Source organism: Equus caballus, chromosome 11, assembly GCF_041296265.1.
Source record: "Equus caballus isolate H_3958 breed thoroughbred chromosome 11, TB-T2T, whole genome shotgun sequence".
NCBI lineage: Eukaryota > Metazoa > Chordata > Mammalia > Perissodactyla > Equidae > Equus > Equus caballus.
This window is the reverse complement of record NC_091694.1, coordinates 46,369,940-46,392,273: the sequence shown is the minus strand read 5'-3', so window position 1 is coordinate 46,392,273 and position 22,334 is coordinate 46,369,940. Positions and strand designations below refer to the sequence as shown.

The following is a 22,334-nucleotide window of genomic DNA, read 5'->3' as shown; positions in this document are numbered from 1 at the left end:
AACACCGCAGGTTAGAGACCGCGTGGTCATTTGGCATGTTTGCAATAAGAAGCAGTGGGTCATTGCGGGAGGGGACGGTTAGCAATGGCAGTCCTAGAAGAGTCTCCATCCAAGGTCAAGGCGCCCGCCGGACAGGCAGGGAATCGCAAGGACGTCCTCCTCAGCCCCGCCCCTTGAGGGGGCCCGAAGCTTCTCTCTCATGAGTCTGGGTACGTTCCCTTTAAGGCGTTCGGGAAAGTCACCGCGTTGGTAAACGGCCAATGAGGCGCGGCGCGTTTTGTCCCTCGCGGGCCACCGTGGGTTGGGCAGGGCGCGAGGGCGGGGCAGGGGAGCGGTGGTGGGGTCAAAGGCTACAGCGCACACCACGTGGGCCGGTGACTCCGTCCTTCCCGCAGCGGCCGCGGCGCGCAGGGCACTTGGGTTAGTGGCGCGGCGGGCGGCTCGGACAGCCTAGCTGGACGCCCGTTCCCGCCGCCATGGTCATCAAAACGGACGAGTTGCCGGCGGCCGCCCCGGCCGACAGCACCCGGGAGCCCAGCTCGCAGGCCGGTGGCAAGGGGCGGCCGGGCGCGGCCGGTGAGCGGGGCGGGGGCCGGCGGGTAGCCGGGTGGGAGGCTGGACCGGGCCGAGCGGGCGGGCGGGTTCGGGTTTGCGCGGGGACCGCCGCCTTCCCTCCGCGCCAGGCCGGGTTGCATCTCACCCGGCCTTCCACCGGACCGCCCCCGCCCTGAAGGTCACCTTCACTGTCGCCCCCGGCTGCGGCCCGGACTTCACACGTGGGGTCCCGGGGAGGACAGCAGCGGCGGGCACCGGCGCCGGGCACACGCGCGCCGGATCGCGGGGACACGTGCGCGCACACGCGGTTTCGGGGTGTGCCGCTGCCACAGACGGATTGAATCGGCGGCCCCACCCCCTCCGCGTCCGGGTCTAGGGAGCCCTCCGGGCTGGGGTACTGACTTTTGCTTCGTCAGGCACTCCTCCGCGGCATGATCCCAAGCATTCTCTGTGCACAGGGCTGCAGCCCTGCGAGTAAGGCTCAACTTGGGACTTCCCAGGCTTGGTCTGTGGGGAGAGCGCGAGTTGCATGTGTGTATTGTGAGGGGGCTTCTCTGGTTCCTTCCCAGAGGCAGGGCTTTAACCCCAGGTCTGCAGGGTCTGATCTCTGCCCTGTGAGGTGTTGGCCTGGTTGGCAGATGTAGGGGTCTGCATGTCTACGGGGGCAAAGCCAAACTCCTTGGCAGGAGGAGGTGTTTGTGCCAGAACTTGATCATTAACCCGCCTTATTGCGAAAAGTGGGTCAGCCCAGAGTTGTTGTTTTTAAGGCAAAGGTCGTTAGTGTGGAGCTGAGCTTCCAGCTCTCCCTCCATTTGGGCTGTGTGGCAGTGGCTTTGGGAGTGGCTGCAGCTTTTCTCCCGTGGGGCCTGCTTCTCTCCCTTTCTCCTGAGTTGCCTCTGTGCTTTCCATCATGGTTTTAGATTCCAGCCTTGAGGCTGGTAGCTCCTCCCCAGCTCCTCAGTTGTCATCTCCAAATCTTCTTCAGAGCCCCAGGGCTGGACCGTGGTCCTTCTGTTCCCTGGGTGGCAGTGTAGTGCAGAACTACTCCTGTCTCCTACTCCTCCCGACTCTGCTCAGCATGGACTTGTCATCTTCCTCTCGCTTCCCAGTTTCAGTGAGTAAGGATAAGAACAGGGTTATGTAGGCTCTGTGACCCTGTAACCCATCACAGCAGGGTTCCCTTGTGGTGGGGGATAGGTACTGTGGCAGCTTTGCTAATTGCCTAGACAAGGCCAAGGTTTGGGCAGAACGACAAATGCTGATGGCTCCAACCTGCCAGGTTTTGCCTTGATGTGGTTCTGAATCAGTGGGGCAGGCTAGATGAGAGGAGGTCGGGCTGACTGAGTTCCCCTTTAGAAAAGAGACCTGAAGAGATGAAGTGACTTGCCCAAGGTCACACAACGATTTAGCTGCTGGGGGTAGCATTTGGAGTTCCAGCTCACAGCCAACATGTCAAGGCTGTTCCGGCCTGTCCCAGCTTCCTCTGGGACAGGCCTATTGGTTGGGATCGTATGCTGAGAATGTGGGCACTGAGAGTATGTTGGAGGATTTCTCTGAGGGCCTGAGTAAAACCCCTTCTCAGCTATGTGCTGAGAGGCTCTGTCTGGGGGACCCTGGGTCGGGGAACAGAACAGCTGTTCATTTTGGGAAACTGGGAGCATACCAGCAGGTGGAACACTGGCTCCTTATATCTCTGGGAAGCTAGTATAGATAGCTAGGACTTGAATTACAGCTAGCCTGAGTCTACGCAAAGAAGACTCTTATTCAGGCTCCTCCCCTCAGGATCCAGCTCTGGAAGGCTCTCCAGTACTTTGAGGAGGTGATCAGGGCCTTTTGTTGGGAGGCGCAAGGGTCAGTTACCTTCTTGGGAATAAAGCTGCTTTTAGGGGTTAAGAGAACGGGCAGGTTTTTCAAGTTCACAGTGGTGTGTCAAGTTCCTTCTGTCTAGGGGAGGACTCCTTGGGGTTGAGGCCCAGAGCAGAAGGGAAGGGCACTGGCAAACTGGGGAGGGACTCGATGGCTTAGAGGAGCTCCTCGGAAGGATCCCATAGCTCTGCTCTTGGGTGGGTCTGAGGAGAGCAGCTTGAGGAACCCTGGACTACCACCACACCATGCAGACTTGCCTCTGGTCTTGGGGGACAGGAATTAGGCAAAAGAGGTGCCCGCCTCCTTGGGGTCTTCCTTAGGCTGCCTGCCTGTCCCTGCTGCTTTTTCTTGAAGCCCTGGGTTCTCGGGATGGGGTGCTGTGTCTTCTGTGGCCTTACTTCCTGCTGGAGCCTCACCTGCTAAGGTCTTGGCTGGGGTGGGGCCTGGCCCTGGCACAGACGACTGAGGGAGGCTGTGCCAGGCTGGGGAAGGCACACAGAGGCCACCCCAGCTGGCCTAAGTTTCTTTTCCGACTCCTTTCTGCTGCCCGTGGGGTCCTGGGGCTCCCAGGCCAGGGCAGGGTATGCTTTATCTCTTCACTCTGATCTGGCCAGTGAAGACTGGGGGGGGTGGGGGGGGGGCGGTTCACCGCTCCTTGGGCAGCCCCTTCCTGTTCTGCAGAGAAGCACCTTTTCCCTTTTCCCTGAAGCCCAGATCCTCAGAGGTGCCCCTGGGATATGAGAGGAACCATGCTGGCCCAGAGGTGTAGAGGCTTGGGGAGGGAGTCCTATGGCTGAAGATAGATCTGCCTCGTGGGCCAAGGCCTGAGGCCTAGAGGAGGAAGGGGGTACTCTGTATCTTGTGGGTGCTGTAACCTGGGGGGGTAGCACTCGGGACCATGGGCCTGGGCATCTGATGGCCCTGGTTTTTTCTTGACCTGGCTTCGCTTCCTGTTGCCTCTGCGACTTTGGGCAGCTTGCTTACTAGCCTTCTGGAGCCCCAGTTTCCTCAAGTGAGGTGGGCTGGGCCTAGAGTGTGCGTAGGCTGTGTGGTGACCAGAATGGATGTGGCTGGCACCACCATTCGGGGGTCATCTCCAGGCCCCCCTGTGGCTTCTCCAGAGGCTTGGGGTGTGTTGGAGGAGAGGGTGGGATAAGAGAGGCTCTGCTGGGCCTGGCCTTTCATACCATCTGGTCAGTGTGTGGGGGCTATAGAAAGGCTAAAGGGTGTGCTGGGTGCCAGTCCCTCTGGGCTGCCTTGGATGGGACTGGACGGACGTTGGAGGTGGGGTGGCTGGAGCAAGCCTGGCTCCCCACCCCCACCCTGGTTAGTATGGATGCCGGAACAGTCCTGACTGGGCCCTGGCAACAAGTCAGAGGCCCTGGGAAGGCGCCCTGGCGAGGCTGGGCATGTTGCTTCTCCACAGCCAAACGGCCTTCGGCCTCTTGTTGCCAGCTCTGTTTTCCCTGGGGGGAGACTTGGTTTTCTCCTGGCAGTGCAGGGACTGCTGGGAAGGGAAGACGGAGCCTGCCAGCTTCTTGATGGAGCTAGAGGCGTGGGGCACGGGTGCGGTTGTCCTCTGGGAGACTGGGGGCCCATCCCCCTCCCACCAGAACCAGTGACTCTCAGGAAGGGGAGAGCTGCCAGGTCACCTGCAGGGGGCAGCATGAGCCAGACGCCCTGGCTGGTCACTTGACCCAGGAGGAGGCAGGGTGCTCAGTGTCTGCGCCTGGTGGACAGGGGGCGGCCACCTCATGGCCTGGGCCCAGGTCTGTGCCAGCTGTTGCCGGCAGCTGGCTGAAGCAGTCCTGCCCACTGCCACTGGGGTTGAGACTGAGGAGAGGACCCTCTTGCTGGGCCCTGCCTCTGCCAGGCAGTCCCCGGGACCCTTGATCCCAGGGGTCCCAGGTACCCCAAACCCTGGGTTCTCCTGCCCCTCTAACGGCTTCACTAGCAGTGACCCCCTTTCTGAGGGGTACAGGAAGGAGGGCCTGAGCACTGGTAGCAGCTCCACCTGGGGTCCTGGAGCCACCGCGGCCTCCTGGCCCACAGCCGTCCTTCTGGCCGACCTTGAGCAGGATGCAAGGCAGGGGGAGTGTGCCCTTCCCAGGGCTGTCCCAGCAGGCCTGGCCCCACTGAAACCCGAAGCCAGCCGGAGCTCTAGCCCTGGGTCGACCAGCTGCATGGGAGCAAGCGTAGTGGCAGAGGTCGGACCGAGAGACACAACCAGTGCCGGGCCTGAGCCAGAGACCTGGCTGCCTCGCTGCCATGGCAGTCTTGAGACTCCAGAGCCCAGGAGAGGGCAACCACCGACTGCACCAGGTGGGCCTTGGGGGCGGTGAGCCAGGTGGCTGGCCTCTTGTGGGGAGATCACTTAGCCTTAATCCAGTGATAGGGAGACTTCAGGGTCCTTTGGAGGAAGGAGGAAGGGCAGGGCGGGCTGTCCTAGGGGAAAGGAGGCCCCTGGGAACCACATTCCTTTGAAATCTGATAGGAGATTGAGTGCCGCCTGGGGCAAGAACCTGGTGCCGAGGTGCCTTCTGGGCAGGCTCACTGGGCTGGGGAAGGCAGAGTGGGAGCTGTGGCCACTCTTGCCTTGTCTTCCCTGCCCTCCTCCCAGTCTTCCTGGCCCAGACTCAGGGAGCACAGGCTGCCTGTCTGGGTCTCTGACTTCCCACTTTTGGGGTCTCAGACCTCAAAGCTCCTGTTCCATATTGGATGGGGACCCCTTACTGCGTCTCCCCTCATTCCGGGGGATCACCAGTCAGCAAAAGCTTTCTCAAGGACTGTTGGGGGAAGTGCCTCCTCATATCTGCCATTCCTTTTGCTGCCTTTTGAAAGCTGACCAACCACCGCCCTTCTCCCCGCCCTGCTGTCTCTGTCTGCTTTGTCATAGAGTTGGCCAAATTCTCCCTTTGGGGCCGGCTGTTCACTTTCTGGGGGCTTGGGGCTGTGGGCTAACTGGATGGAGAAGTCCTTGTGCGTCCTTGTGGTTCTCGGGAGTTTCACTTCAGGTTTGGAGAGGTGTGCTGGGAATGGGGACGGGGGTGATGACAGCCATCAAAGGTCCACAGTGGCCAGGATTGAGGGCAGTGCAGCTGCGTGGTGGTGTCCTCTCTTGATGGGGAATCTGGGATCCACTCTTGACCTTGGGCAAGACTCTGAACTTTTCTGGGCCTCAGATGTCCTTGTTTGGGGGAAGGAGGAGGGGACTATATCTGAGCTGCTGGAGGTCCTGTTTATCACTAAGTGGAGGGGACACGGGGACGAGGGAGTGGCTTCGCTCCATGTCCCCCTGGTGTGCCCTTCTGTGCTGGGCTTATCTGCTTTCCTGAGGCCCCTGCTCCACGTTTCTGGCAGGTCTGGGTAGGGCCCACACAGCTCTGGGGACATGCACCTCATCCCCGCTCCTAACAGCTGGGTAGGGAAGAGGAGGTGGGATGGGCTGGGGTCCGGAACAGCTCGATGAGCTAACCTGTCTGCAGCTCCCAGAAAGCAAGGGGCTAGTTTAGCTGCCAGGTGGACCCTGAGTGGGAAGCCCCATGGGCCAAATGGGCATCCAGGCAGGGCTGTGTGTTGCTGGAGGGCTTCTTTGAGGAGGTCCTCTTGCTCCCCAGAGCAGGGAGGGGCCTCTCCTTTGATCCCCTTGGTGCCAGGGTAGAAATGGAAGGTTTTGTCACCTGCTCCCGGCCTCTCTCCACAACATGTGAGTTGGGTGCTCTTCACAAATAATTGGACTCAACTACACGTTTACAGTAATTAACTCAGTGTCTTTCTGTTGAGTGCGGGCAAGACAGAAGGAGGAAGATAGAGCTACTGGTGGGAACAGCCAGCCACCCAGAATGCAGTAGAACAAGTGCCCTGGGAGGTGGTAACCATGTCTCTGGGGACAGTGGGGTGGCGGTAATTCTGCTGTCTGGGGTCATTTGGGCAGGTTTTAGAGAGGAGGGTTTATTTCACCGAGGCCTGGACGGCTGAGTAAGAATTTGCCCAATGCATGGTCTGTCGGGGGCAGCACGGGTGGGAGGGAAGATGTGTGGCCTGTTCTCAGGCTTCCAGGTAGTTTGGTGTGGCTATACCTCGACAGGGAGAGCTGGCAGGAGCCAAGATGGACTTCAGGCTGTTGCCTGAGAGTGTTGGCTTAAGAAGCTTGGATGTGGTGAGCAGTAGGGAGTTTAGAAGGTTCTAAGTGGTGCTCTTGAAATAGGGGAATTGGCCTGCCCAGGGCCATGGCTGCAGAGCCTGGGTCCCATGGCCAGCTTGGAGGTTAGCTTGGGTGACTAGATAGGTGCCTTGTGGGAGCATCATTCACAGAGAAGGGACCAGTTTGTGGCGGAAGATGAATTCCATGCTGACATAATGAGTCTTTGGTGATGCCTTGGAGTAGCCACGTATTGAAAAGCTTGAGCAAGGCCTGGATTGGCCCTGTGAGCTGTGAGGCAGGAGAGCATTTGAAGCCATGGGAGAGGGTGAGATGAGAATGAGGAGAGGCTGGGGCCCAGGGACACTCACAGCTCAGACTGCTAGAAGATGGAGCTGGAGAGGGAGGAACAAGACTGTCAGCATCTGTCAGGGAAGAGGAGGAGGAAATGAGCAGTGGGAGGGCAGCTGAGGGGAACCCAGACACATTACAGCCAGAGAAGACCCTTGGGTTTGGCCCTCGGGGTGGCATTGGTGGCTCCAGGGAGAGTGGTTTGGGTGGCGTGCTGATATAAGTGGGACTAGTAGACTGAGGAGTGGATGGAAGGGAGGACCTGGGTGTGGAAGGGAGAAGACAGTGGCCTGCAGGTGGCCAGGGCTGAGGGGACTTGTGTGCCCAGTGTGAGGTGGGACTGTGGAGTGTGGGGTAGGGCCAAGTCTCAGAAGGACATGGAGATGCCATTTTTTAATTTTTTTTGAGGAAGATTAGCCCAGAGCTAACTACTGCCAGTCCTCCTCTTTTTGCTGAGGAAGACTGGCCCTGAGCTAACATCTGTGCCCATCTTCCTCTACTTTATATGTGGGACGCCTACCACAGCATGGCTTGCCAAGCAGTGCCATGTCTGCACCCGGGATCCAAACCGGCGAACCCCAGGCTGCCGAGAAGTGGAACGTGCGAATTTAACTGCTGTGCCACCAGGCCGGCTCCCACGGAGATGCCATTCTATAGGGCACATGCCCACCCTTGGGGGTGAGCTGATGGCCTCACCTGACCAACTAGGGCCATCTGACTCAGTTCCCATCTTGTCACCTGCAGAACTGCCGTCAGTCATGCTGTTGAATGGGGACTGCCCAGAGAGCCTGAAGAGGGAAGAGGGGACTGCCGAACCGCCCCGGGAAAATGGGCTGGATGAGGCCGAGCCAGGAGAGGAGACCACTGGACAGGAAGTCATTGTCATCCAGGACACAGGCTTTTCTGTGAAGATCCTGGCCCCTGGGATCGAGCCCTTCTCCCTACAGGTGAGATGGGGGAGGGGGTGCTGGGGACCAGGGCCAGAGCCTTTTAGGGAGGATGAGGCTGGAAAGCCAAGCCTTGCCTTTGTTCGTCCTGGCCCCAAGTTATAGCAGGAAATTGAGGGTCCTGTGCCTTGCCCAAGGTCATTCAGCTAGCATTGTGGATGTGGCAGTCCAGGTTCGAGTCAGTGCCCTGTTGCTGGGGGATAGCGCCCAGCTGGGACCGCCAGCCCTGCCTGGGGAAAGGTATTCCAGCGGCTGAGTGCTGTTGGGGTCCCAGGGCTCCTCAGCCTTCTGCTCTGTGCCCTCAGGTGAATCACCTCTCTCTCTTGCTGTGGTTTTACCGTCTGCCTAAGGGAAAAGCCACGCCAGAGGTCTAGCAAACCGTTAACTCACTGGGGAACCAGGCAGTGCCCTCTTACATCTTTTGTATCCGCAGCTTGGGCCCCAGAGAATCCCTTCTCAAAGCGGGGAGCCCTTTGCCTTGGGGGCCTTGGCATTGGGCAAGGGAGGAGGCAAGATTGCCAATTTCTTTTCCCCGTTCTTCTGTCTCCTGCTGCTCTGCTCAGGGCTTGCTCTTGGTCTACAGGAATAGTTTACGCCCGAGGGTGACGGGGCTAGGCTGTGTCCTGCACACATACACAGGTGCAGATGGGAGTGGCCTGTATGGGCAGGGCCTGGAATTTAAAAGCCAAAAAGTGGGAAACTGAGTATTTGGGGCATTGACTCTAGGGATCCAGGTGCTTTGCACTGGGTGAAGCGGTTTGCCCTCACCAGGGTAGTCGGGGCCTTCTCCCTGGCAGGTGTCCCCGCAGGAGATGGTACAGGAAATCCACCAGGTACTCATGGACCGTGAAGACACGTGTCACCGCACCTGCTTCTCACTGCACCTGGACGGCAACATGCTGGACCACTTTTCAGAGCTGCGCAGCGTGGAGGGGCTGCAGGAGGGCTCCGTGCTACGTGTGGTAGAAGGTTTGTCCGGAAGTTGGGTGGCCTGCCAAGGGAGGGCACATGGAGGCAGGGCCAGGCAGTACTCCACCCGTCCCGGCTGGTATCTCTGTGTCACAGATGAGCTCGTGGAGGCTCAGAGCAGAATCAAACTTGTGGAGGTGGGATTGGAGCACAGGTCTGCTTCTCAGGCCATCACATGTGCACCCTCCAACTTCATGGGTTAAATTTCAGGTTTGTGATTTAAAAAAAGAAACAGTACTAGGCAAGGGCTTGAAATCAGCCCAGTCAAATTCTATGGAGATAAAAGTTAAATCTTATGAGGAAACAAGTCTCACAGCTCTCTAGTAGGGAAGTTGGGCCAGGTGTGGAGCCATCAGCTGGTGTGGTGAGGCTGGTTTGGTTGTAAAATAAAAGTTCTGGTAAATTTGAGTCCCATGGGGAGGAGTGGCTCAGAGGTTCCGGGCATGTTGGCTTGTTAAGAGCAAATATGGAAAAAATGTAACCCAGCTCTGTCCAAACTTGATCACGAACCTCTTTCCTCCCCCAAAAGAGCCTCCATTAAAATTTCATGAAACATATTGGGGAGCAGTGTTGTAGTTCAGGGTCCTGGTAAGTCCTCAGGCCACCCTTGAGCGAGGGCTGCCCTAGGGGCACACGACCAAGGCCACAGGGGCCTAGCAGCTCTGTAGGCCTACCCGCCTGTGGACAGAGCAGCGAGCTTTTGTGGCTCCCCAAGGCCTGTGTGCCCTCTGGCAGAAGGTTCTTTGCAAACAAGGATCCCTGCCCACTAGCAAGCAGGTGTATGTGTTGAAACCAGAACTCCAAATTAGGTGTTCATAGTGGAATTTGTAAATGGAAGCCTAAAATTGAAAATCAAGACCACCTGTGGTAGCTCCAGGGCAAAAAATTCTCTGTGCTGGGCAGCATGTTGCAGAGCGGGGCCCTGGTAACGCCCTGCCTCTCCCCCTCCCAACAGAGCCGTACACGGTGCGTGAGGCCCGCATCCACGTGCGCCATGTCCGAGACCTGCTCAAGAGCTTGGACCCGTCTGATGCCTTCAATGGGGTTGACTGCAACTCCTTGTCCTTCTTGAGCGTCTTCACCGACGGCGACCTGGGAGGTGCGGGAGGCACTGGGGCCAGGGGTTGGGCAGAGGGGCTGAGAGCAGGTTGGCCAGGGCTGACAAAGGGGCTGAGGGCCAGGCCTTCCCACCCAGAGGGGGTGGGGCTGGAGGTGCCCAGACTGGGGCCAGTTTAGGCTGGGAGGTGGTTGGCCCCTGGGTGGCCCTGTGCTGACCACCAGGCTCGGGTCCCTCAGACAGCGGGAAGCGGAAGAAGGGCTTGGAGATGGACCCCATCGACTGCACGCCACCCGAGTACATCCTTCCAGGGAGCCGGGAGCGGCCGTTGTGTCCCCTGCAGCCCCAGAACCGTGACTGGAAGGTGGGACTCCCGGAGCAGAGCCGGGAGGTCTCTGGCAGGGCGGGGGTTCACCACACCAGGAGGCCTGGCTACTCATGCTTGGCCATTCCTGCAGCCCCTGCAGTGCCTGAAAGTGCTCACCATGAGTGGCTGGAACCCGCCCCCTGGGAACCGTAAGATGCATGGGGACCTCATGTACCTGTTTGTGATCACGGCCGAGGACCGGCAAGTCAGCATCACGGCGTCCACGCGGGGCTTTTATCTGAACCAGTGAGTCCCTGTGCGAGCCTGCTCCGAGTCCATGCGCAGCCGCTTGGGGCGCCCTGTGCAGTGACCACCCTCTCCCTGTAGGTCAACAGCGTATCACTTCAACCCCAAGCCCGCCAGCCCCCGCTTCCTCAGCCATTCCCTGGTGGAGCTGCTCAACCAGATCAGCCCGACCTTCAAAAAGAACTTTGCTGTGCTGCAGAAGAAAAGGTAATGCCTTTGCCCCATCTCTGCCCCTTGTCTGCTGTCCCGGGGGGGATGGTGTGAACCAGCCAGCCTAAACCCTAGCACTTCTGTCCTAGGCTGCTCAGCCCTCAGCTTCCCAGCCTCCTTTTAGGGAGCTGTTGGCCAGGTCCCAAGATAGCAGTCCTAGGAGAGGCACCGATCTGCTTCTGTCGGGCTCTCCAGGGCTGGAGTCTCAGGACAGGGAGACAGTGGAGCAGGTGGGGTCCCAGGGCAGGCATCTGAGCTTGGTGGGCTGCCCCATCTTCCCTCCTCTGCCTGCCACAGGGTCCAGCGCCACCCGTTCGAGAGGATCGCCACCCCGTTCCAGGTATACAGCTGGACAGCCCCCCAGGCAGAGCACGCCATGGACTGCGTGCGCGCAGAGGATGCCTACACCTCGAGGCTGGGCTACGAGGAGCACATACCCGGACAGGTGCCCGTGGCCCAGCCCTACCCTCCCTGCGCGCCTCCCTCCTATGCCTTTGGTGGGTGCTGGGATGGGTTCTGTGTGCTTCCCTGGAGGCTCTATCTGCTTGCTTGTCTGTCTGATTCACTTGGGAGCCTGTGGGACTGTCCATGGGAAGGTGGAGGAAGTGACTGCCCAGGGCAGATCATGGGGCACGGGCTGAGCTGGCGTCTCCCTCCCCACTCCCTTTGCAGACCCGGGACTGGAACGAGGAGCTGCAGACCACGAGGGAACTGCCCCGCAAGAACCTGCCTGAGCGGCTGCTGCGAGAGAGAGCCATATTCAAGGTGCCCATGGCCTCTGACCCGCCTGCCCCGCGCCAGCTGTTTTCTTGTGGACAGGAGGAAAGCTGGCATATGCTGCAGGGGGTTCTGCTGCCTTCTGCCTCCTGGCAGACCACCCCAGCTCCTTTTTCTGGCTTCTCTGAGACTTGGAGTCCGTAGGCAGAGGAGGGACCTGCCTCCAGTGTGGGCTCAGTGACAGGGTCCATTCCGGCTTCCCACACTCCACGGACCACCCTGGGGCCCTCGCCTGGGCACATATGCCCTACTGTGATGTTATTAGTGCTTTTACAGAGGTAGAGAGATGGAGAGAAAATAGTGCCTTCAAAAAAAGCTAAATTTAAAATCTCCCATAATCTTACCACCTAGAGATGGTAATGGTAAAAATAAGGTCTAAATGTCCTGCGTACTAATTTTGCCAGGGGCTCTGCCAGGCGTTTTGTAGGCGTTGTCTCTGGTAGTCTTCTAGACCCCTTGTGAAGGTAGGTGCTTTTATTGTCCCCTTTCTGTAGTTGAGAAAACGGGCCTGAGAGGTGACCTGTCCAGGTTCACCCGGCCTGTGATTGGTGGGTGCCACACCCGCTCCAGTGCTTCCGCTCTCTGTTAGTCACTCAGCTCTGCTGTCTGAATATCAGTGTTAAGTTTTGTTGAAAAAAGAGTTTCTTGCCCTTTGCCAAATGTGAGGAAATGGAGGCTCAAGTCCCTCGGCCCCCCGCAGGCCTCTGCTTCCACCATCTGGGTGAGCTTGACCAGGTGGGACGAAGGCTGAGGCTCTTGTGGACAGAGCCTCTCACTCTCCCGACCTTGGGTCCCCCAGGTGCACAGTGACTTCACGGCGGCAGCCACGCGGGGTGCCATGGCGGTCATCGATGGCAACGTGATGGCCATCAACCCCAGTGAGGAGACCAGGATGCAGATGTTCATCTGGAACAACATCTTCTTCAGCCTGGGCTTCGATGTCCGTGACCACTACAAGGACTTCGGTGGGGACGTGGCGGCCTATGTGGCGCCCACCAACGACCTGAATGGCGTGCGCACATACAATGCAGTGGACGTGGAGGGGCTCTACACGCTGGGCACGGTGGTGGTGGATTACCGTGGCTACCGTGTTACGGCCCAGTCCATCATCCCCGGCATCCTGGAGCGGGACCAGGAGCAGAGCGTCATCTATGGCTCCATTGACTTTGGCAAGACAGTGGTGTCGCACCCACGATACCTGGAGCTGCTGGAACGCACGAGCCGGCCCCTCAAGATCCTGCGGCACCGGGTGCTCAACGACCGCGATGAGGAAGTGGAGCTCTGCTCTTCCGTGGAGTGCAAGGGCATCATCGGCAATGATGGGCGCCACTACATCCTCGACCTGCTGCGCACCTTCCCCCCTGACCTCAACTTCCTGCCCGTGCCTGGCGAGGGGCTGCCCGAGGAGTGCACCCGTGCTGGCTTCCCCCGCGCCCACCGGCACAAGCTCTGCTGCCTGCGCCAGGAGCTAGTGGATGCCTTTGTGGAGCACAGGTGAGGAGCAAGGCCTGGGAAACCGGGCCAGGGCTGGGCTGCACCCAGCCGGTAGGTGGTTCTGATGCCTGATCTTGGTGAGAGAGACTTTGGAAAGTGGAGAAGAGTTAACTCTGGCCGCAGTCATTACAGCTCCAGCCTCCCCCGCCCCCAACTCTGACGTCAGGGTCCCCAACAGACATCCAGAACTTTATATTGGTCAAAAACTAGCAAGCAGCTAGACCAGTGGCTCTCAACTGAAGCTGTGCTGTTCCTTTAAGGAGCGTGTGGAATCTGCTAGGGTGTCTTTGAATATCCCGGTGCCAGGGCCTGGGAGGAAGGGCAGGGGTGTCACCACTGCTGGCATTTAGTGCTTAGGAGTCAGCCACATCAAATGTCCCACACCACGAATAGTTCTTCCTTTCAAAATGCCGGTGGGCTTCCTGTCACTCTTGAGAGCCCTGGCCTGCATGGTGAGCCACTCCCCCACCCATCCCCTAGCCGTCCTCTTACTCTCTGGAAAGATCTTGTATTGTGCTGCGACCTGCAGCCTCCTGGTAGAGTTGCTGGGCAGGCACCTACATGCCTGCGTTGACTCTTGCCCACTGGGCAGGACACGTCCCCGTGTCAGCAGAGTGTCCAGTCCCAACGTTCCTTAATCCCAGCAGGCCAGGAGCCTGGGGCTTGCCTCTCCTCCCCATAGCCTGAGGAAGCTGCTGGGCCAGCGAGGCTTCCACATTCCCCTTTCCTATCCCCTGCTCTGCCTGCTCTGCTGTGCTCTAGGTACCTCCTCTTCATGAAGCTGGCTGCCCTGCAGCTCATGCAGCAGAAAGCCAGCAAGTTGGAGAGCCCCACCTCACTGGAAAACGGCGGTCTCCCCTCCCCGGAGTCCAAGCCTGAAGACCCTCCAGGACCCGAGGCGGGAAGCGAGGAGGAGGGCAGCAATGCTAGTGGCCTGGCCAAGGTGAAGGAGCTGGCGGAGACCATCGCCTCGGACGACGGGACAGGTGGGGCTGCTGTGGATGCCGAGGGGAGCCCCAGGCCTGTCCTGGCAGCTGGTGCTTGTTGGGGGTGGCTCACGACTCAGCCCCTAGAGAGCCAGGCAGACGTATCTTCAAGGAGCTGCGGGAGGCTCGGGGCAGCCTGGCCCCACCGACGGTGGAGTGGGCTGCCTCCCAGCAGGCCGTGTCTCCACAGCAGACCCTCGGAGTCGGGAGGTGATCCGCAACGCATGCAAGGCAGTCGGCTCCATCAGCAACACAGCCTTTGACGTTCGCTTCAACCCTGACATCTTCTCGCCAGGCAAGCGGTGGGGCAGGGTGGGCACAATGGCCTGGGGGTCATCTTGGGGCCTTGTCCACCCACCTGAGTGCCAGCATTTTTCTTGCCTCCCTTCTTCGGCCTCCCTTCTGCGTGGCTCAAGCCTCTGCCCTCCCTCCTGCAGGGGTTCGCTTCCCTGAGTCTTGCCAGGAGGAAGTTCGGGACCAGAAGCAGCTGCTGAAAGATGCCGCTGCCTTCCTGCTCTCCTGCCAGATCCCCGGCTTGGTGAGCGGGGGAGACAGGGGTAGGGGGCTGCACCAAGGCTGCAGTTACAGGCCCTGGGGCCTTGTCCATCTCTGATTCCGGAAGCTTGTAGAACCTTCGCAGGAGTGCCTTCCTTAGACCTGCTGACCTGCAAGGCAGGCAGGGCAGAGTGCTCATCCCCATGGTACAGATGGGGCCGCTGACCCAGAGAGGCCAAGGGAGGCATTGGGTTCAGGCTCTGCTCTGCCATGCTCTCCATATGGGCCGGCAGCTGGGGGTATGGTCCCTTGAGCCCCTGTATGATGGGATGGTTTACAAGAGGGGTGAAGGGCATCTGGGAAAAAAGGTGCGGGGGGGCCCTCCTGTTCACCCTCACAAGCTTTGTACGTAGGCCCTGTGGATGACTGGGTGCTTGTTCCCTCCTAAGGTGACTTTGAGGTCAGTGGTGCTCTTGTCTCAGATCTTTGAGCCGAGCCTGCTGTGCCCTGGCCCCCTGCCCGACCCCTCCAAGGCTTGGCACAGGGATGGGGTGAAGCTGTGGTCCCCGAGTGGTCCCGCCTGCTCCTTCCTGGGTGGTCAGAGGGGAGCCTGTTCTGCCCACTGAGCTCTTTGAGTTCATCACCTCTGGGGCTCCCTCATCCCTGCCTCCCCATCAGGTGGGCCAGGCAGTCCCAGGGCCCCTCTTTCCTGTGGCTTGTGTAGAAGGCTGTGGTCCAAGTTCTCACGTCTTTGCTGCTGCTTTATCTCCTTCCCTCATCCCCACTGGGAGCTGGGGTCTTAGTCCCCTTCCTCAGGGCCTCAGCAGAGCATGAGCTCCCCCGGGAAGACCCAGGACAGGAGGAGGCCGAGGGCCTGGGCTGGGGGCGCCTGACCTGTTGCAGCCCACAGGTGAAGGACTGCACAGACCATGTGGTGCTGCCCATGGACGGGGCCACACTGGCCGAGGTGATGCGCCAGCGTGGCATCAACATGCGCTACCTGGGCAAGGTGTTAGACCTGGTGCTCCGGAGCCCGGCTCGTGACCAGCTGGACCACATCTACGTGAGTGGTCCTTAGGGTGGGTGTGTGACAGTGGGGCCAGGATGGAGGCCTGAGCCTGACTAAGACTTCCCTCGAACTCTTGCAGAAAATTGGCATTGGAGAGCTCATCACCCGCTCTGCCAAGCATATCTTCAAGACATACTTACAGGTACCACTGCTCCCTCCCCAGCCTCGGTCGTGTGGGGCATCAGGGAAAAGCCCTGGGCTGCGGCCTGAGGGCCCTCGTGACTGATCCAAACCTTCCTTACAGGGAGTTGAGCTCTCTGGCCTCTCAGCTGCCATCAGCCACTTCCTGAACTGCTTCCTGAGCTCATACCCCAACCCCGTGGCCCACCTGCCCGCTGACGAGCTGGTCTCCAAGAAGAGGAACAGGAGGAGGAGAAACCGTCCCCCGGGGGCGGCGGATAACACGGCCTGGGCCGTCATGACCCCCCAGGAGCTTTGGAAAAACATCTGCCAGGAGGCCAAGAACTACTTTGACTTCAGCCTCGAGTGGTGCGTGAGTGGCATGGCAGGCAAAGTGGGTGCTGGGCTCCCAGCCAGCATCGAGGTTCTCTGACAATGTGGGGCAGTGGACTAGGAGAGGAGGAAGGGGGGAGCTGTGGGGGCCATTCGTTCTGGAAAGTGCGGATGGGAGCTGTTAGTCCGAGTCCTCCAGGAGTCCAGGCTGGAGGAGGAGTGGCTGGGAGGGGCACCTGGGTGGGAGGTAGCTGTTAGGGGAGGGGCGGAGTGGGGGCTGCTCGGCCTACCTGCCGCTTCTCCCCAGTGAGACTGTGGACCAGGCTGTGGAGACATACGGCCTGCAGAAGATAACGCTGCTGCGGGAGATCTCCCTGAAGACCGGGATCCAGGTGGGTACAGTTCATTGTCCCTCCTGTGCCGTGGCTCCTACAGGGCCGTTGGGGGAGGTGGCTTTCTCTTGACACGTGGTGGTGGGTTGGGAGGTGCTGGCCATTTAAGCCTGGGACTGAGCCTGCCTGGGGGCGTGTCCCCTAGATCCTGCTGAAGGAGTACAGCTTCGACAGCCGCCACAAACCCGCATTCACTGAGGAGGATGTGCTCAACATCTTCCCCGTGGTCAAGCACGTCAACCCAAAGGCCTCGGATGCCTTCCACTTCTTCCAGAGCGGGCAGGCCAAAGTACAGCAGGGTGCGTGGCCAGGTGCGGCTCGGGGGAGGGGGGTTCCCTGGCCTGGCCCTGACCTTGCCACCCTTGGGGGTGCCCTGCAGGCTTCCTGAAGGAGGGCTGCGAGCTCATCAATGAGGCCCTGAACCTGTTTAACAACGTGTACGGAGCCATGCACGTGGAGATCTGCGCCTGCTTGCGCCTCCTGGCCCGTCTCCACTACATTATGGGTGACTACGCTGAGGTGGGCCTTGAGCACCCTCTGGGCTGTGTCAGCAGAGGCCTTGGGGCCTGGCCTTGCACTGGGGATTGGCGAGTGAGGGGGCTGGGGCCGTGTTCTCACCCCTGGCGGCAGCAGAAAACGGGAGTCCAGGCCTGCAGAACTGGAGCACCGTCCAAGGGGCCTGGGATGCTGCTCACCTCCGGGCCCTCCAGGGAGGAGCAGACAGAGACCTGGGAGACCTGGCGAGTCCCTTGTTCTGCCTGGGCCTCCCCCGTCTCTGCTGTGCCTGTGGACAAAGTGGGAGTGATGGCAGGGACGTTGGGAAGGATAAATTTTGAGACTCGGAAGCACCATGTAAAGCTGCTAGGGGTGTCTCTGCTGCTGTTTTTACCTGTCATGCAGCTGGGGGTGCACCTGCCTCGTCGGCCCCAGGGCTTCCAAAGGTGGTTTTCTGGGGCAGACATGCTAGAGGCGCATCGCCCTTCACCCACAGCGATTCTTGTTTTCTTTTGCCTACAGATGCCTGTTTTTTTTTTTCAATACTTTATTTTTAGCACAGTCTTAGATTTGTATGTATGTATTTGCATAGTTTTTATTAAGGGGAAAAAAGGCTTAAGACAAGTTTTTTTAAAAAGTGAAACGGGCTGGCCCAGTGGCGCAGCGGTTAAGTGTACATGTTCCACTTCGGCGACCTGGGGTTCACCGGTTCGGATCCCGGGTATAGACATGGCACCGCTTGGCAAGCCATGCTATGGTAGGCGTCCCATGTATAAAGTGGAGGAAGATGGGCACGGATGTTAGCTCAGGGCCACTGCTCCTCAGCAAAAAGAGGAGGACTGGCGGCAGTTAGCTCAGGATTAATCTTCCTCAACAAGAACGACAACAACAACAAAGTAACGCCTTCTCAGAGTGAGGCATAGACTTCCATGGTTACAACAGCTGAACCGTGGCCCTTTGTCCCTGCCATTGTGCAAAGTAAATAGCTGCAGTCGGGATGAAGCCAAGCTACTGTGTGTCCGTTCATGGGCCAGGCAGAGTCGGTGTGGGGCAGTGCCCACCCTGGGGTGACAACGCCCCCTTCTCCCAGGCCCTGAGCAACCAACAGAAGGCAGTGCTGATGAGTGAGCGAGTGATGGGCATCGAGCACCCCAACACCATCCAGGAATACGTGAGTAGCCATGGGCGGTGGGGTCTGTGCAGGTGGGCAGGGTCTGCGCCTGCCCTGCCTTGACACAGCTGTCCCCGCAGATGCACTTGGCCCTGTACTGCTTTGCCAGCAGCCAGCTGTCCACGGCCCTGAACCTGTTGTACCGCGCCCGCTACCTCACACTGCTCGTGTTCGGGGAGGACCACCCGGAGATGGCACTGCTGGACGTGAGTGCTGGGAGGGGCAGTGGGACTAGCCTCAGCCCCAGGGGAGCGGGAGCTGACTAGGGCCCTCCCGACTGCCCCCAGAACAACATCGGGCTGGTGCTGCACGGAGTAATGGAGTGTGACCTGTCGCTGCGCTTCCTGGAGAATGCGCTGGCCGTCAGCACCAAGTACCACGGGCCCAAATCCCTCAAGGTGGCCCTCAGGTGAGGCTGCGCTGGGTTAGGGGGCATGGGGGCCCCAGGGCCACAGGGACAGGGTCCCAGGAAGCACTTGCATTGAGGGCGGGCACGGGATGCAGCGCTCTGTCTCCCATCTGACTCTTGAGGAAATTTCTCTTAATTTCCATCTCTTCTCGAGTCCTGGACTTGTTTGTGGGTAGATTGCGTAGCAGGATCCAGAGTAGTGTGCACACCCCCCAGCAGGCCCCCACTGCTCTGGCCCATTCGTGTCCCTCCTTCACCCGCCGGGCCATGCCTCCTTGCAGCCACCACCTGGTCGCCCGGGTCTACGAGAGCAAAGCCGAGTTCCGGTCAGCCCTACAGCACGAGAAGGAAGGCTACACCATCTACAAGACCCAGGTGGGCCGCAGCAGGGGCCGAGGGGGTGGAGCTGGGCCTGTGGGCTGTGGGCAGCCCTGATCCATTCCTGCCCATGCCGCCTCTCGCCCCCTGTAGCTGGGCGAGGACCATGAGAAGACCAAGGAGAGCTCTGAGTACCTCAAGTGCCTGACCCAGCAGGCCGTGGCCCTGCAGCGCACCATGAATGAGATCTACCGCAACGGCTCCAGCGCCAACATCCCACCCCTCAAGGTACGTCCCCGGCGGAGCTGGGTGGACCCACACCCCAGCCTCCCGGCGCCCACCCCTTGGCTCATCTTCCCTGCCACCTTCAGTTCACAGCCCCCAGCATGGCCAGTGTCCTGGAACAGCTCAACGTCATCAACGGCATCCTCTTCATTCCTCTCAGGTGAGGCCCCTCCACCACCTGCACCCCACCCCCTCTTAGCAGTTGGCCTTGAGTTTTCTGTTTTAATAATATATAATACATTGACATGGCTCAGAATTGGAAAGTACAGCCAAAGGTGAGACGTTTGTTGTGAGTCCTTCTGGAAATACTCCGCGCCTAATTAAGCAAACACGTATCTGTAATCTTTTTTCCCTCTTTTTTTGGGCACAAAATGGTAGCAAGCCATGTGCATAGGTATTTTTTTTTCCTACACTTAACGTATCTTGGCGGTCTTTCATTTTGGTACATAAAGAGTGGCTTCCTTCCTTCTGTGGCCTCCTGCTCTTCCAGTGTAGACATGTGCTTTACAGCCAGACGCTGAGGGTTCCAGTGTGGCTCTTACAAACAGTGCCGCCTTCGTGGGCCCCTGGTCCTGTCTCCCTCCCACCAGTGTGGGACGTGGGTTTGGTCCAGCAGGGGTTAGGGCGTTTACCATGTACCAGCTGGGAGGGCGTCCTAGCCCACTCATTTCCTGTGTGTAACCTGCTGTAGGAGAGACCACATGTGATGCAGTGGGTTTGAACTAGACATAAAGGCCAAGTGGGAGCCAGGCCTTAGCTGGAGGCTGTGTCTAGTGCACCGAGTTCGTACTTTTTAGCACTTGGGGACCTTTCTGCTCTGGGGAGGAGAGCACTTGTTCCACACAGATCTCTCACTGACTGAAGCACAGAGCCTGATCTTGTCCCAAGTTTGTTTAAGTAAAGCCAGTAAGGTGACGGGGCCCAGGCCCGCTCTGATACCCACCCTTCACCCCTGTTCTTCTACTCAGCCAAAAAGACTTAGAGAATCTGAAAGCTGAGGTGGCACGGCGGCACCAGCTCCAGGAAGCCAGCAAAAACAGGGAGAAGGCCGAGGAGCCCATGGCCACCGAGCCTGAGCCAGTGGGGGCCCCAGAGGATGTGGCCTCCCAGCCCCCGGCTGCCAAGGACCCTTCTTCCCCGAGCTTTCAGGGGTAGAAAGGGAGAGACAGATGAACAGTCAGTCAGCTGCCCCGTTAACCAGTGATCCGGACTCCAGGAGAAGGGGAGCATGCCCTGCAGATCGGGAGAGGAAACAAGTCCCTCTTCTTCCACGTTTCCGACCCCAGCCCCATCCCCAGCATCCTCCTGGGACCCCGGCCTGGCCTGCCTGTCCCCAGAAAGATGTTTTTGCACTGGTTCAATGAATATACGATGCAGAGGCCTAACTGAAGACATGTGAATGGAGTGTGTGGGCATCAGTTCCCAGCTGGGGGGCAGGTGGCCCCACAGGCCCCCCATCCTCGAGCAGTGTGTGCGAGTGTGTCCATGCCCGTGAGCGTCTCGGTCCATCCTTCCTAATTGTACATAGCCCCGAGTGGATGACGTGCAGCTGAGATTTCTCAGGTCATTTGTATGTTTGACATTATGGCTGCTGCTTTTGCTGCCACTACCCCTGGTCCAGCCTGGCTTAAAGTCCAGGTTTGAAGCCAAAAAGAGGGGAGCTTTCCTGTGTCCTGGGATGGGGAGCCAGAGCTCCGTGGCAGGGCTGGAGGGTCGGGGTGCACTTTAGCTTTGTGGCAAGGTGGGAGCTGCGGTAGCAGCTTTACTAATTGGGATGGGTCTGGCCTGGCTGTGCTGGGGGTGGGCCGTGGCGGTGGTTCCTCAGACACCCCTGTGCCCAGCCACAGCCTGTCTGCCCTTGGGCCCCGGCAGGAGGCGCTGCCTCCCCACTCCCTGCACCCCAGTCGGGGCTGACCTTGGGGGCAGCAGTCTGAATGTATCCTCCTCCCCATTTAACCTGAGCTGCCTAACGCACAGTGGGGGTCGGGGGGAGTGAGGGGTTGAGGAACCAGGGCTGAATCATGGATCCTGGGGGGGAAGCTACTAGATACAGGAGTGATTATCATTGTTTGTGGAGCCCAGGTCCCTACCTGGTTCTTGCCACACAAGCACCTTCTACAGAGAGTAGCTCTGGGTGGCAGGGTGGGGGCTGCATGGAACGTGGCGGCCCTCACAGGCCCTGGCTCCTCCCTCTCTCGCCTGCCTGTGCCGCTTCTCTGTGCCTGCTGTTGGAGCCCTGATGGGTGGGTGGAGTTCGCCACCCTGGTGAGCCTGAGGGAGCTGTTCCCAGGAAGGGGCCTCTGCCTGGGAGCTTTGCGGGGAGCTGCTTATGGGTATTGTCTGTCCAGACACCTTGTTTCAAAGGGAGTGGGCGGGAGCTAGCAAGCAAAGCATCCCCACAGCTGATCAAGAACTTTTTCTTGTTTTTAAATCATCACGTCTTCATTTCACATTGGAATAAAGTGAGTTTTTGAAACCTGCTGCCCCAGTCTCTCCTGTGTGTTCTGTACCAGTCTCACTTGATTGTGAGGGCTGCTGCCAGAAAGGGTTTAAAGCATGTGAATGTGTATAAATTAGGTCAAATTCAAGGTTATGCTTATAATGTCATTTAAGCGGGAGGAAAGAGGGTGGAATCACAGGCACCCAGCTCGGGTTTACCAGTTGGCCAGTCCTGAGACCCATGGGAGTAGCACACAGATGAATGCCACCTCTTCTTGGTCACGGGAGAAGGAAAGGCTGAGAATCACTTCTCCGTTGAGCTTTGTATGGTGCATGCTGGAGCAAAGGCAGCTGGAGTGAGGGTGCTACAAGGTGGGGGCCCAGGCCCTGGGCATGCTGGCCCTGAGGTCACTGAACACCTAACTCTGGGCATCTGCCCTTGTCCCTTTCGTTGAGTCGAGAGGACTGACAGCACTCCCCAAAGACTGGGAGTGGGAGGAGAATGGACGGTGTTTGAAGCTTGCCTCCTAGGGCGGCTTCAGGGTTAGCGAGGCTCTCGTGGAGATCTAGGGAGGAGAGGGAAGGGGAGCCCACCTAGGTGGCCTTGAGGGACAGGCCTGTGACGTGGGAGGGGGTTTGGAAAGGGCTTGTCTCTAAGCAGGGGGGAGTCTGATTACAGCTGGTGGCTTCTGCTCAGCCATCCCTTTCCTGAGCAGGCAGGCCCTCAGTCTCACGCATCCTAGAGTGCCGGTTTGAATACTTTTTTTTGAGTTGTGTCTTTGACATTCCGAAAAAAAATTGCAGCCCTAATGCCTGTTAGTTTTCCTGAACCAACTAGAAAA

At 59.0% G+C, this 22,334-nt stretch overlaps 1 protein-coding gene across 6 annotated transcripts; it reads left to right on the top strand.

Annotated features, from left to right (window-relative positions):
• Positions 1-303: 303 nt before the first annotated feature.
• On the top strand, positions 304-21,534 carry CLUH (clustered mitochondria homolog). 6 transcript variants are annotated; one of them, XM_023653244.2, is made up of 26 exons: positions 304-576; positions 7,658-7,860; positions 8,658-8,829; positions 9,785-9,928; positions 10,126-10,250; positions 10,345-10,499; positions 10,581-10,706; positions 11,007-11,154; positions 11,382-11,474; positions 12,286-12,980; positions 13,743-13,966; positions 14,157-14,261; positions 14,404-14,504; positions 15,372-15,524; positions 15,610-15,672; positions 15,775-16,019; positions 16,291-16,375; positions 16,521-16,674; positions 16,755-16,894; positions 17,961-18,041; positions 18,122-18,247; positions 18,329-18,450; positions 18,732-18,825; positions 18,922-19,056; positions 19,140-19,213; positions 20,022-21,534. In XM_023653244.2, exons 1-26 carry the CDS (start codon positions 477-479, stop codon positions 20,206-20,208), a joined length of 4,050 nt encoding a protein of 1,349 aa, XP_023509012.1. In that variant the 5' UTR covers positions 304-476; the 3' UTR covers positions 20,209-21,534. The 6 variants fall into 6 exon arrangements, with proteins under 6 accessions (XP_023509012.1, XP_070083979.1, XP_070083981.1 ...); XM_070227878.1 differs by having other exon boundaries at positions 313-576; positions 14,160-14,261; XM_070227880.1 differs by lacking the exon at positions 304-576 and adding an exon at positions 1,366-1,669 and having other exon boundaries at positions 14,160-14,261.
• Positions 21,535-22,334: the final 800 nt, after the last annotated feature.